Raw genomic sequence first — 15,362 nt, 5'->3', positions numbered from 1 at the left:
CCCTCCACGCACGCACAGTCGCGTTCCAAACAACGACAACGACATCAATACACCAATAATGTGATGTGATCATTGTTAATATGTTCATAATTAAAAGAGCGCGTAACGGCCCGACGACGGACGACACGCGGGCCGCCGCGCGCGCTCTCCAAACACACAGGCACAGGACAAACCAAACCAAACCAAACAGCTGATCCGATCGATGATCCGGCCCGCGCCACAAACAAACCACGCACACACCGGACTCAGCCGCGCCCTCCCGCATCCATCATCACACACGTCACGTCGAAACTCCAAACGGAACGCACGCACGCAAAGCAACAGAGGCGCACAACAACAACAACAACAACAACAAACACACACACACAGAGGCAGGCAGGCAACACAGACCCTTTCGCACTTTTCAATTTCCGAACAGTGTGGTGGCCCTGAAAAGGGCCGTTTTTCGTCTCTCCCACCAAGCACGGGCAACGGCACGGCCGCGGGAAGGCCACAGCACAGCACACCGGCTGCCTGCCTAACCGCCGAAACCGTACAGGGTGCGCCCCTGCCTCTTCAGGGCGTACACCACGTCCATGGCCGTCACAGTCTTGCGCTTGGCGTGCTCAGTGTACGTCACCGCGTCGCGGATCACGTTCTCCAGGAACACCTTCAGCACTCCGCGGGTCTCCTCGTAGATCAGACCAGAGATGCGCTTCACGCCGCCCCTGCGAGCCAGGCGGCGGATGGCGGGCTTCGTGATGCCCTGGATGTTGTCGCGCAACACCTTGCGGTGCCGCTTGGCGCCACCCTTGCCCAGCCCCTTTCCCCTTTCCTCCCTTGCCGCGGCCTGTCATTCTTCCTCCTCCTCAAGCAACAAAAAAAGCACAAGCGGCAGCTCCTCACCCGGCGCTAGCGAGTCGGCTACGGTGCGCCGTGAGCGCGCGCCGCCCCCCTATATAGACTCTGGCCCGCCCTCCCCCCACCACGCGCACCGAGGGCATATAAGCGCAGCACGGGCCCGCGCGGGCCCGTCCCGTCCCCGTCAGTTGGCTGGGAGACTGCGGACGGAGCGCACAGCAAGACGCCGGCGCGCACGCATCTTCACACGTTTACGCATCCGACATGGCTGGACGCGGACGCAGGAACGGAAGCAAGTTTGCGGCCGCACTGGAGTTCCTGGCCGAGGTGATCGGCAAGGACCACGGACGCAGACGACACAAGAAGAAACCGCGCACCGAGCAGCAATGCTTTCGGTGCCAAAGGCTGGGGCACATTGCCAAAGTGTGCAGGGGCAGTCTGGCGTGTCTGAAGTGTGCTGAGGCACACGACACACGCAACTGCACCAAGCCCCGCGGTGCGGCTGCCAAGTGCGTGAACTGCGGCGGTGCCCACGCCGCAAACGCGCGCAGCTGCGCCTACGTGCGGGGCTACAGAGGCAAGTTGGTCGCCCCACGCCCTGCTGAGGTACCTGCAGAGGTGCCTGGCGTCGAGACGGACGTCCCACCAACCCGCTCCCGCGGGAGAGGTGGACCGTGCCGTCGCGAAGCCACCACAGATGACACACTGGCCGCCTTCCACGCCGCCCTTGCGGCCGAGAGGGCCGCCATGAAGGAGGAACTCGTGGCTGTTCACCGCCAGCTGCAACAGCTGCGTGAGGAGCTGCGGGTCCTCAAGAAGACGTCCACCCCCACCGCCAACCCCACTGCGAGTCGGCCAGCAGGGGTCGACGCCTCCACCCAGACGGAGCCACCCGCGCCGCCAGTTTACGTGACGGGCGGCGTGGAGGCTCCCATGGACATCGAGGTGGAGCAGCCTACTCTCCCTCCTGATGGGGAGGTCGAGCCGCGGGCACAAGACGAGGAGACGCACACTGAGACACCCCCACTTGCTGCGGCGGAGACTGAATGCCTGCCGCTCCCAACGGAGCACAGCGTTCAGCCTGTGCTGCAGAAGGTCGCCGCGTCTCTTCGGGATGGGACTTACCCACACCTGGATAACCCCTACCCGTTTACACCATCCGACAGGACGAAACCGGCCCTTCCTCACCAGCCCTACGGACCAGTCAGGACTAACAAGGCCCTCAGAGGACTGGTATCGAGGAAGGACCTGAATACCATCAATCAGCACCCCGTCTTCACGCCCACGGACTGGGAACACATCTTTGTGGTCTCAGCCCGGGGCGCGGCGGGCGGGGAAGCTCGTCCGGAAGCAGAACAACACCCAGCTTACCTGGAACTCCAGGAGCTCGGAAAGCTAGGAGAGAACCTCACCAAGGAGGAAATGATCCAGTACTGTCTACGTAATCGAGATTACTTGGACAAGCTTAGATTCCGACAACCAATGGATGCTACGCATCCGACAGGCCAGCCCGAATTAAGCCAGTACCCTCCCGTACCAGCAAGTCAGTATCAGCAGGAATAGCACCTAGATGCTCACCCTGCATCTTCACGAGCATAGGATTGCTCGCTAGTAAAGTGCAGTGCAGTGCAGTGCGCGGGCCCGTTGTCAAGGCAGCACCGGACGCTTCGCTACCGCACGCACCGCTAACCGCTATGGCCCGCACAAAGCAAACGGCCCGCAAGTCCACCGGCGGAAAGGCGCCGCGCAAACAGCTCGCCACCAAGGCGGCGAGGAAGAGCGCGCCCGCCACCGGCGGCGTCAAGAAGCCCCACCGCTACAGGCCGGGCACCGTCGCCCTGCGAGAAATCAGGCGCTACCAGAAGAGCACAGAGCTGCTCATCCGCAAGCTGCCGTTCCAGCGCCTAGTGCGCGAGATCGCCCAGGACTTCAAGACCGACCTGCGCTTCCAGAGCTCCGCAGTCATGGCCCTGCAGGAGGCCAGCGAGGCCTACCTCGTCGGCCTCTTCGAAGACACCAACCTGTGCGCAATCCACGCCAAGCGCGTCACCATCATGCCCAAGGACATCCAGCTCGCGCGCCGCATCCGCGGCGAGCGCGCCTAAACCGCTTAGCCGCGGCACGGCACCGCACGCGCGCAACACAAAAAAAACGGCCCTTTTCAGGGCCACTAACATCTCTCCGTCGCGAGCAAAACTTTTGTCGGTCTTGCCGCCCAGCCTCTCTCTCTAGCCCCGTTAAAACAACCACCACAATTCCCCACCCTCCCTCCCGTACACAGCCGCTCTCGCCAACAATCACAATCGACGTCATCCCACCCCACCCCTTCAAATACACACAAACAAACAGCCGGACGACGTCACCACGGGTGGCTGGCCGCCGCCGTCTCCGAGGCGCCACCGCGCCTTCCCAATTCCCGCCGGCCACTTCCACGTCTCAACGTCCCCGTCCCCCTTTCACACAGAGAGGACACACACATAACAAACAAGACGCGCCATCCGCAAAGCAAGCAAACAAACAGAGTCTCCAGAAACATGAGAAACCAACCGTCGGCCGCCGCACAAAATACAAAACACAAAACAAAACGGCCACAACCGCTCCGCTACCGCGCGCCGCCGCCTACCGCCACCGGCCCCACAATCCAACCACCACGGCACGCACACAGTACCCACAAGGGTCATACAGAAACGCCACACAAACACCAACCAACCCCACACACACACACACACACACACACACACACCCCGGCGCATGCACGCACGGCCACCCAAACAAGACAACACAACGCGCCAAGCACGACAATCAACGCCTTCCCGACGTCCTCTGATGGCCCTGAGAAGGGCCGTTTTGGGCCGCGCGCAGCCGTGCCATCGCGCGCCACTAGACGACGCGGGGGAGGGGGGTGGGGGACGACGGGGTCAAGCGCCAGCCCTTCCCTTCCTTCCCCTTTCCTTTCTTTACTTTAACTTCACTTCTTCTTCTTGGGCGAAGCCTTCGCCTTAGACGGCGTCGTCGCCTTCTTCGGGCGCGGCGCCTTCGGCTTCTTCGTCGGAACCTTCGCGGCCTTCTTCGCCTTCGACGGCGACTTGGCCTTGGCCGGCTTGGCCGCAGCCGCCTTCTTCGCACCCGCGGGAGCCGCCGACGCCGCAGACGCCTTCTTGGCGGCGCCCGCCTTCCGACCGGTCGCCGCCTTCACGCCACCAGCCTTCTTTGCGCCGGCCGCACGGGCGCCCTTCTTCTCCTTGCTGGCCGGAGCGGCGCGCTTCTTCTTCGCACCGCCGGCACGGGCCTTGCCGCCCTCGGCCGCCCCGCCGCCGGCGCCGGCAAGCTTGAAAGAGCCGGACGCGCCCTTCCCCTTCGTCTGCACCAGCTCGCCAGCCACGACGGCCGACTTGAGGTACTTCTTGATAAAGGGCGCCAGCTTCTCCGCGTCCAGCTTGTAGTGCGCGGCAATGTACTTCTTGATCGCCTGCAGCGACGAGCCGCCGCGCTCCTTCAGACTCTTGATGGCGGCCGTCACCATCTCAGAGGTGCGCGGGTGCGCAGGCTTGGCGCGCGGCTTCTTCGCAGACGCCGCAGACTTGGCCTTCTTCGTCGTGCCGGTGGCGGCGGGTGCCGCAGCAGTCTCGTTCGTAGCCGCCTGATCTGCCATTATTTCGACGACGCGCGTACACACACGAGAGCGAGAGCGAGAGCGGCAGGCGGCAAGCACGGCGGCAGAGAATAGCCGCCGCGCCGCCAGGCCCAGCCAGTGTCGCGGGCGGGCGCGGACGGCCGAGAGAGCGGCCGCCACTCTGCGCGCCGCCGCGCCGCGCCTCCCGCGCTTGCTACCGCCCAACGTCCGACAGCCTGTGCGGACCAGCCCCAAACCTGCGCCGCAACCACCCGCGCCGTTCAAACCACCGAGGATGGGGCTACACACGGCCACACCACAGTCGCCAACCAGTCGCCACGGCAGCGCCGCAAACCACGGCCAAACTGCAGCTACCGCGCGCTACAGCCTGGCTCGGCCCGCCGAGAATCGCCGCCCCCGCCCACATGCCGCCCCCACAGCCCCAGCCGACGACCCGCCACAATGGCCAAACCTTCGGCAAAAGTGCCACACCGTCGCCGCGCCAGCCCGGCCAGCGCGGCCGCCGCCACAGCCACACAAGCGGAGGCGTGCGGCGATGCCGGCCGTGCAAACGCACCTCCGCCGCCCCATCGCCCTCCCACCGTTTCCCGATCGGCCCGCAGCCGTCGGGCCACCTCGCCCGCCAACATTCGCGCCCCTTTCTCACAAAATTGCCCGCCGCAAACAAAACGGGCGCCGCCTGCGCAACATCGGCACCGGCCAACCGAGCGCCGCCGCCCCTCGCCGCTTACGCGAGGGGGGCTGACCGCCGTCCGCAACTACAGACACACCGAATCTGCCTCCAAGCACACACGACAGCCGACCTCCTACATTTATACGCCGCAAGCCACCCAACGGTGTGTGGCGGAGGGCACTTTTTACGTTACGTGCCACTGTCGTCATTGCCTCCCTTTGCCGTTCCAGTCGCGTATGGTTCGCGGGAACAACGACTGTCTGAAAGCCTCCGTGCGCGCTCGAATCTCTCTACTTTTACTACATTCGGGATCTCCTCGGGAGGTATATACGTACGGGGAAGCAATATATTCGATACCTCATCCGGAAACGCACCCTCTCGAAAACCTGGCGAGCAAGCTACACCGCGATGCAGAGAGCGCCTCCCTTGCAGAGTCTGCCACTTAACTATCACGGTTACCACATAACCCTGTGACGAAACGTTGGACCTTTCTCTATCTCCTCCGTCAACCCGACCTGCTACGCATCCCACACTGGTGGGCAACACTCACGTATGGGTCGGTCGAACGCGTGTTTTTGTAAGCCACCTCCTTTGTTGATGGACTACATTTTTGCTAAGCATTCTCCCAGTGCATCTCAACCTGGTACCCGCCTTACCAACAATTACTTTTATCTGATCATCATTCCACTTCCAAATCATTCCGCACGCATACTCCCAGATACATATTTTACAGACGTCACAGCTACCAGTGTTTGTCCCGCTATCATATAATCAATCATACAATAAACGATCCTTCTTTCTGTATATTCGCAATACATCACATTTGTCTATGTTAAGGGGACAGTTGCCACTCCCTGCACCGGGTGCCTATCCGCTGCCGATCGTCCTGCAACCTCTCTGTATACTACATACAGCACATCATCCGCGAAACGACGCATGGAACGTCCGGCACTATCTACTAGCTCATTTATATGATATGAATTGTGAAAAGCAATGGTCCCATAACACTCCCCCGTGGCACGCCAGGGGTTACTTTAACGTCTGTAGACGTCTGTCTCTCCATTGATAACAACATGCTGTGTTCCGTCTGCTAACATCTCGTCAATCCAGCCACACAGTTGGTCTGATATTCTGTAGACTCTTACGTCGTTTATCAGGCGACGGTGCGGAGCTGTATCGAACGCCTTCCGGACGTCAACGACAATGGCATCCACCTGGGAGCCTGTATCTCATATTTTCTGGGTCTCATGCGCAAATAAAGCGAGCTGGGGGTCTCACACACGATCGCTGTTTCCGGAATCCAACATGGATTCCTACATAGTAGACTCTGGAGTTTCCACAAACGACATGATACTCGAGCAAACAACATGTTCTACAACACATCGACGTCAGAGATATGGGTCTATGGTTTTTGCGCATCTGCTCGACGACTGGGACTACCTGTGCTCTTTTCCAATCATTTGGAACCCTCCCTTCCTCTCCAGAGACTTGCGGTACACGGCTGTTAGAAGGGGGGCAGGTTGTTTCGCGTACCCTGTGTAGGAATCGCGAATTGGTAATCCCGTCGGGTCCGGCGGACTTTCCCATTCCTCCTTGGACACTTATTTCGATGTCAGCCGGTTTCTCGTTCGTGCGAGCATTTAGAGACGGAACTGCAGTGCGGTCCGTCCTCTGTGAAACAGCTTTGGAAACAGGTGTTTAGGTATTTCACAGCTTTACGCGTGTCATCCTCTGTTTCAATGCCATCACCATGCCGGAGTGTCTGGATATGCTGTTTCGAGCCACTTACTGATTCAACGCAAGACCGGAACGTCCTAGCATTTTCTGTCAACGTCGGTACATAGGGTTTGTTCTACTTTCGAATTCACTGAACGCTTCACGCATAGCCCTCCTTACGCTCACACTTTGGACATCGTTTAGCTTCTGTTTGTCTCGGAGGTTTTGGCTGCGTTTAAACTTTGGGTGAAGCTCTCTTTGCTTTCGCAACAGTTTCCTAACGTTGTTGTTGTAGTATACCACGGTGGGTTTTTTTTCCCATCCCTCACAGTTCGACACTCGGCACGTACCTGTCTAAAAACGCATTTTTACCATTGCCTTGCACTTTCTCCATGAACACTCAACATTGTCAGTGTCGGAACAGGCATTTGCCTTTTCATCTGTCGGGTCGTCTGCAAATCTGCCTTCTATTACTCTTGCTAGCCAAAACAGATAGATACACCGTCCTCCCTGCAACGGCCTTATGATCACTGCGTCCCTGTTCTGCACATACAGAGTCGAAACACGTTCGGGTCTGTTTGTCATCCGTAGGTCCACGATGTTATCTCCACGAGTCGGTTCTCTGTTCATTTTGCTCGAGGTGATTTTCGGACAGTGCACTCAGTATAATGTCACTCGATGCTCTCTGTCCCCCTACCACCCGTCCTGAACATCATCTGAGTGTCCCAGTCTATATCGGGTAAATTGAAATCTCCACCTAAGACCCTAACATGCTGAGGAAAATGTATGTGAAATGTGTTTCCAAAATCCGTCTCTCCGTTGTTCTGCCACTAATGCTGCTGCGTCGGGAGGTCGGTCAAAGGAGCCAATTATTATTAAACCTAGCTCGGTTGTTGGGTGTAACCTCCACCCACAATATTTCACAGGAACCATCCACCTCTACTTCACTACAGGATCAAAACTACTACTCAAACAGCGACGAACACACCACCACCGGTTGCATGCAATCGAGCCTTTCTAAAACACCGTCTGTACCTTTGTGACAATTTCGGCAGAATTTATCCCTGGCGTCAGCCAGCTTTCTGTACCTTATCACGATTGCAGAGCTTCGGTGCTTTCTCTGTCAGCGCTTGCGGTTCCGGTACTGTACCAACGCAGCTTCGACAGTTGACAATTAACAAACGATACCGATTGCTGCTTGGTCCCCGCACCCGTTGAGGCTGCTGTTGCCCCCTTTCTGTACTTGCCCAAGGCCATCTAACCTAACAAAACCGCCCAGCCCACGCCACACAACCCCTGCTACCCGTGTAGCCGCTTGTTGCGTGTAGTGCTCTCCACCTAAGACTATAACATGCCTTCGACATTCGCAGTGTACAACACCTTAGGTTAGGGTTGGCGTCGCTTGGGTTAGGTTAGGTTACGTTAGGTGGACGTGGGTTAGGTTAAGGGTTAAAGTTAGGTTAGGCGTCAAAGTTAGGTTAAGCGTTCGGACGTGAGGCGTCAGGTGGCCGCACCTACCTTACGGCCGGACATCTTAGGTTAGGCTAAGGGCGCCGAGGTCACGTTACGTTCACCTTCGGGCGCCACACGTAGCTGTCACAGGTAGGTAGTAGTTCGGTCGGTCGGTCGTCGGCAAGCCGCAAAAAACTACAGACGACGTCGACAACAAGACCGAGCAGGAGGCAGATATATACCGAGCGCCAAAGAGACCGACCACACACACACACACACACACACACACACAAAACAACAAACACCACCCACCGGCCAAAGGGGCACCAAAAAAACCCACAAAGCCGAGCACCACACGTCGCGACCAGAGGCAACCCGCAACCGCAACGGCGCTTTCCGCACCGGGCCGGATGCACGTACGACAACACCGCTACCCGTACACAAGGCCTCCCATTGCACACAGCCGCTCTGTGTTCAACATCATCAATGGCGCGCCCGCGGCTCGTCGCGGTCGCAGCCATGACGCCGCCGCCACTTTTGCACCAACACATTCACGCACCGCAAAACAGCTCGCCGACCCACCGACACAGCACAGCCGACAAACAAAAACAACCGCGGCGGCGGCAACAAAACAAAACAAACACCTCGCACCAAGCGTCCGACAGAAAACAAACGGACAGGCACACAGGCCTCTGCTAACGACCACGACACAGCGGCACGCTGCCCCTTTCCCGCCACTCTCGATTCACAGCGCACGCGACCCCGTCGTCGACGACGACACGCGACGGGCTCGCTTCCCGCAACCTACACCTTTCCGCCACTACGCACGGCTCCACCCGACGCCCGTCGCAACGGCACTACTGCACGCACTATCACCCCCGCCGCCGCCGCCGCCGCCGCCGCCTCCTCCTCTCTCCCCCTTCCCGTACACAACAACACAGCCAAAAACACACTCACGACCCAAACATAACAACATGGCACGTGCATCGGCGCACACCCCCAACCAGTCACCGTCGACACAACCACACGCAAGGCACGGAAAAACCGGCGTCCTTCCACGTTGCCATCAAAGCAGCACAAACAACCACACAGGAGGAACCACCAACAACTGCCGGCCGGCCGGCAACCACCAAACGCACATTCCCGCTCCACACCTCTCGGCAGCCGTTTCGCAAAGACATGACATGACATGACGCGACATCATCGCATCACGGGCGACGCACGCACACCGACCCACTTTCCCGCCCGTCTCTCTCTCTCTTTTTCTTCCGACGCCTTCGGCCGAGCACACACGTACGTGGCACAACGCCCAACACAGTCACACACAGTCGACAGGCGCACGCCCAGGCACGCAACGACGCAGCGCAGCAAAGGCGCCCGCGACACATACCTCCTCTCCCGTCTCGCCGCCGACCGCCAGCCAGCCACTCGCAATGTGCACTGGCCAACCGGACACACGTCCACCGCGCCGCCTCCGACCACCCGCCAGGGGGCGCTCACGTCCGCGACAACAGCGCGGCCCGCCGCCGGGCGGGCCCAGCCCGGCCCAGGCGGCGCGCGCTGCTCTGCACTCGGCGCGCCGCGCCACACATCCTGCTGCAGACCGGGCTCGTCTCTCTGTACGCGTCTGCGTCTGCCCGCATCTCATCTTCCTGCGCATCAACACAAACGAGGCCACGTGAGCAAACCCCCGTCACAACGCCACATCACGCACTGCCTTGTCGACCGCCTAAATAAATGCACTCACCCACCAGCCATCCGCTTCGTCCTCTTCTTGCTTACTCGTTGTTCGTCGTTGTTGCTGCTGCACCAGCACCAGCACCAGCACCGGCGGCGGCGGCGGCGGCGGCGGCGGCGGCGGCGGCGGCGGCGGCGGCGGCGGCAGCGGCAGCGGCAGCGCACACAGCCCCCAGCCGGCCGCATCCGAGGGGGCCCCGCCGCCAGCGTCGCCTCCTTGGGCACAGGTGCGGTGCTGTGGCCGCCCATCCAACCGCATTTGCTGGCCGTCCCAGCCGCCAGGCAGGCGTTCCCACTGCCGCGCACCGCCTCTGCTGCAGAAGACGAACAAACGAAACGTACAAACATACACGCACCCGAAGCGTGGCCACACACGGACGGGACCGACAGGCTCCAAGGCGACCAAACGATGGAAAAACAAACACAAAAACAAAAGACACGCGAGCGAGCGAGCAAGCACGCAGTCGCCTCGCCTCTGTCCTCCCGCCCCCGCCCTTCTCCCCACCACATGCCCACAAACACCACCGCCTGCCCGCATCTCCACATTCGCCCCCTCCATTTGTTCCCTTGCGTTCGTTCCTTCCTTCCTTCCATGTGTCTGCGTGCGCGGCGCCTCTCCAACATCCGCCGTCCGTCCGTCCCGTTTTCGCCGTACCACACGCCACCGTCGGCGCCGCCTCGCCTCCTCCCAGTCCACCACCGCCGCCGCCCCTGTCCGCCCCGCACACCACCATACACCGCTGCTTGTCCCGGCCGTTGCCACCAAAGGCGCCAGCCGCAAACCGCGCCAAACGCCGCAGCGCGCGTGCGTCCTTCCTTCTTGCTTGCTTCTCCGTGCCGACGCTGCCTCTATTCCCGCACCCATTCGGCCGACAAGCACTGGCGTCGACGACACAGCCGTTGGGCTCCGGCACTGCGCGTACCGGAGTTACACGCGCACCCCCCCTCGCGAACGCACGACTCATTCTCTTTGTTGTTTCTCCTCTTTCTTACGTCTTCGTTTCTTGTTTGTTTGTTTGTTTGTTTTTTTTTTTTTCCTCCCACCGCCGCATGTGACACAATGGCCTCCCTCCCCCTTTCGTTCGTTGTCGCCGCTTTGTTTCTCTTTCTCATTGGTGCACGTCCGACGCGCTCCATTTCCACCACACCACGGCCATCGGCCTCCTCAACGGGCAGGCGCAGTGTGCCATTCTCCGGCGCACAAGCACACCGCGCGGCTCGCTCTCCTCGCCCCCACGCCACGCCACGCCACGCAGCACAAATGATGCTGTCTCGCAACACGACACACGGTGCGCACACCCCCGACCACGCGGCTCTTAAAAGGCATGGCACCGGCGACATGCGCCGCCCCGGCCCGCATCCGTCGTCTCACGTTCACTGCCGGCCGCGTCTGAGGCTACAACCGCACCACAACAACGGTCCCCTCCCGGCAACACATTTGTTGCACAAACACAACCGCCGAGCGCAGCGCGAGCCACCCACACGCGCCCTCCCCGTCTTTAAAAGCCTCCGCGTCTCCTTTCTCCTTTCGCGCCCCTCCCATCTCCCGAATATGCCAGCAGCGGTGCCACTACCGCGAAACGGACACGCCTTCCGGGCCACATGCAAGGGCACGCCCACCACCAACTACTGCCATATTCGCGGACGCAGTTAGGCAACACGCAACGCACTCTCCACCTACTTTCTCTCTCTCGTCCATTCTCTTTAAAACACACGAACCAACCAACCACGGCTAACACACTTTTTCGCGACACCTTTGACTGCGTTATCTTGACCGTGACGGCAGCTATCGACCTTCCAATTCCCCACTAAACACACACACACCCCTACATACACACCCTTCGCTACACCGGACAACAACAGCGTACACAACAGGAGGGCACACGAAACGGCAGGCAAGGGCAACGCATTCTCATAGATTCCTCCTCCGAGCCATGTCGGCGAACGTTTCATCCGGGAAGGCAATGCAATTCAGCCGTCACCACGGCCGACACCTGCAGCCGCGCCGTAAACGCCTTTCAGTGCGGCTGCAATGCACGGGAACGTTCCGTTGCTATAGACAGCGCCTCTCCGTTTTTCCCTGCTTCGTTTTCCGGTGATTGCTTCTCCATTTTGTTTGTTTTATTACTTTCCGTTCCCCTCCTCCACCATTGTTTCCGTCCCCAACAGTTTTGCTCATTCCACACGTTCTGCCCAGACACGACACTCGACCGATCAAAGGTCAGCCTTTCGTCACCGTTCGCGGCGCCGACGGTGCCACAGTGCGACTGGTGTGAACACCGACACGTTGCCATGACGCCGGTGTACCGCGCCGATATTGACAGTTACTCAGAGCCGCCGGATCGGATCACATCACCGACACACCTGCCATTTCACACCGGGGGACACAGACCAACGAAACGCGTGTACGCCCATAACAACAAACAACGACCGTCGTCGTCTAGCCTCACGCTTACTGTACTCAACCGAACACACGTGCACCGTGAATGACGTGCGTGCGCACAACAGTCCAATCAATCATCAGTCAAACTGCAGAAACGGCTATCATCAAATCAAGGGCCAAATAGGTACACCACCGTGCGTGTCGCCTACCCCACCCGCCCGTACATTTCTTGGCGACTTCGTAATGGATGATAGTACGACACGTCCATTTAAAACGTCACCAACACACACACACCAACGCGCCGTACAGCAAAGGGAATAGTCGACGGCAACACAACATTTCACCCTCGCCATCATGTATGATGTGACAACAGACGGCCGTAACGGTGACATCCAACAATCAATCAATCGCGAGGACTTTCAATTGCAGTCACGTGACTAACCGGGCAGACGGAGACAAAGACATGAATCAGCGCCACAGACAGCACCAACACCTCCTATCGATCTATCTGTGTGTCGACAAACAACCACGCCAAGACTCGTGCACGCATTCCACGTCACACCGGCGGCAACCAAACCCTCGCGGCCGTACCCCAGTAACCACAACCACAACCACATTCGAGACCACACCACCACGGCACAGCAGCACCACCAGCTGCCTCGCAACCAACCAAACCGGGTAGCTATGCCGCCTCCTCACTCACTCACTCACTCACTCACACACACACAAACAATTCCGCTCTTCCCGCAAAGGCAATTTGGTGGCCCTGAAAAGGGCCGTTTTGCCGCTCTCGCAACGGAGGGAGCTTCCTTCCTTCCTTCCTTCCTTCCTTCCAAGAGCCGAAGTAACAACCTCCTCCTTACTTGGAGCTCGTGTACTTGGTCACCGCCTTCGTGCCCTCGCTCACGGCGTGCTTGGCCAGCTCGCCAGGCAGCAAGAGCCGCACAGCCGTCTGGATCTCGCGGGACGTGATGGTCGAGCGCTTGTTGTAGTGCGCCAGGCGAGACGCCTCGGCCGCAATGCGCTCGAAAATGTCGTTCACGAAGCTGTTCATGATGCTCATCGCCTTCGACGAGATGCCCGTGTCGGGGTGCACCTGCTTCAGCACCTTGTAGATGTAGATGGCATAGCTCTCCTTCCTCTTGCGCTTCTTCTTCTTGTCGCCCTTCGAAATGTTCTTCTGCGCCTTGCCGGCCTTCTTGGCGGCCTTCCCGCTAGTCTTGGGCGGCATCTCGAACGTACAACAACAGGCAGCAAGCGCTCCGCTCTAGTCAGCGTCTCCCCACACAGTGGCACCCGCCGCTACCGCAACACCGCACCTTTACCAGCTCGCCCTGTTGCGGCCGCCGACCAATGGGGCGCGCGCGCAACCGGCCGCCGCACCCGAGCCCATAAAGGGACCCCCACCCCGCCGCCGCCGGCACACGCACGCACTCCGCTGCTCGACTCGCTGCGGCTCGCACCGTTACGGTTACGTGTTTAGCGCTTACGCCACTAGCCAAACGCCATGTCCGGACGCGGAAAGGGAGGCAAAGTCAAGGGCAAGTCAAAGTCCCGCTCAAGCAGGGCTGGGCTCCAGTTCCCGGTCGGCAGAATCCACCGCCTCCTGCGCAAGGGAAACTACGCCGAGCGCGTCGGCGCCGGGGCGCCCGTCTACCTCGCCGCCGTCATGGAGTACCTCGCGGCTGAGGTGCTCGAGCTGGCCGGAAACGCGGCCCGCGACAACAAGAAGACGCGCATCATCCCGCGCCACCTGCAGCTCGCCATCCGCAACGACGAGGAGCTCAACAAGCTCTTGTCGGGCGTCACCATCGCACAGGGTGGTGTCCTGCCCAACATCCAGGCCGTCCTGCTGCCAAAGAAGACCGAGAAGAAGGCCTAAACAGGGACCGCGGCGCTGCGCTTGCGTGCTCCCTGCACGCAAACGCAAACGCGCCTTTGCCTTGCCGGCTCGCCTCACAACAATCGGCCCTTTTCAGGGCCACCACACAAACCTACGTCCAAAGCAAAGTTTCCGTCGTCCTCGCCGCACTTTACAACAACGTCCACAGCGCCGGCGCACGTCCGCCATCTTGTCCACAGCCCGTGTGGCCGAACACACACACATTTTTTCTGCACCCCTCCACGCACGCACAGTCGCGTTCCAAACAACGACAACGACATCAATACACCAATAATGTGATGTGATCATTGTTAATATGTTCATAATTAAAAGAGCGCGTAACGGCCCGACGACGGACGACACGCGGGCCGCCGCGCGCGCTCTCCAAACACACAGGCACAGGACAAACCAAACCAAACCAAACAGCTGATCCGATCGATGATCCGGCCCGCGCCACAAACAAACCACGCACACACCGGACTCAGCCGCGCCCTCCCGCATCCATCATCACACACGTCACGTCGAAACTCCAAACGGAACGCACGCACGCAAAGCAACAGAGGCGCACAACAACAACAACAACAACAACAAACACACACACACAGAGGCAGGCAGGCAACACAGACCCTTTCGCACTTTTCAATTTCCGAACAGTGTGGTGGCCCTGAAAAGGGCCGTTTTTCGTCTCTCCCACCAAGCACGGGCAACGGCACGGCCGCGGGAAGGCCACAGCACAGCACACCGGCTGCCTGCCTAACCGCCGAAACCGTACAGGGTGCGCCCCTGCCTCTTCAGGGCGTACACCACGTCCATGGCCGTCACAGTCTTGCGCTTGGCGTGCTCAGTGTACGTCACCGCGTCGCGGATCACGTTCTCCAGGAACACCTTCAGCACTCCGCGGGTCTCCTCGTAGATCAGACCAGAGATGCGCTTCACGCCGCCCCTGCGAGCCAGGCGGCGGATGGCGGGCTTCGTGATGCCCTGGATGTTGTCGCGCAACACCTTGCGGTGCCGCTTGGCGCCACCCTTGCCCAGCCCCTTTCCT

General features: G+C 59.9%; 1 protein-coding gene across 1 annotated transcript; it reads left to right on the top strand.

Annotated features, from left to right (window-relative positions):
• Window positions 1-8,725: 8,725 nt before the first annotated feature.
• Window positions 8,726-9,508, top strand: LOC126232494 (uncharacterized). The gene has a single exon (XM_049942744.1). It carries the CDS (start codon window positions 8,726-8,728, stop codon window positions 9,506-9,508), a length of 783 nt encoding a protein of 260 aa, XP_049798701.1.
• Window positions 9,509-15,362: the final 5,854 nt, after the last annotated feature.

The sequence above is a fragment of the Schistocerca nitens genome, unplaced genomic scaffold (genome assembly GCF_023898315.1).
Source record: "Schistocerca nitens isolate TAMUIC-IGC-003100 unplaced genomic scaffold, iqSchNite1.1 HiC_scaffold_519, whole genome shotgun sequence".
NCBI lineage: Eukaryota > Metazoa > Arthropoda > Insecta > Orthoptera > Acrididae > Schistocerca > Schistocerca nitens.
This window is presented reverse-complemented; position numbering and strand designations above follow the sequence as displayed.

What these genes read in the sequence shown, in the direction of transcription:
- LOC126232494 (XM_049942744.1), top strand. Translation starts at nt 8,726, where the DNA reads ATGCACGTACGACAACACCGCTACCCGTACACAAGGCCTCCCATTGCA.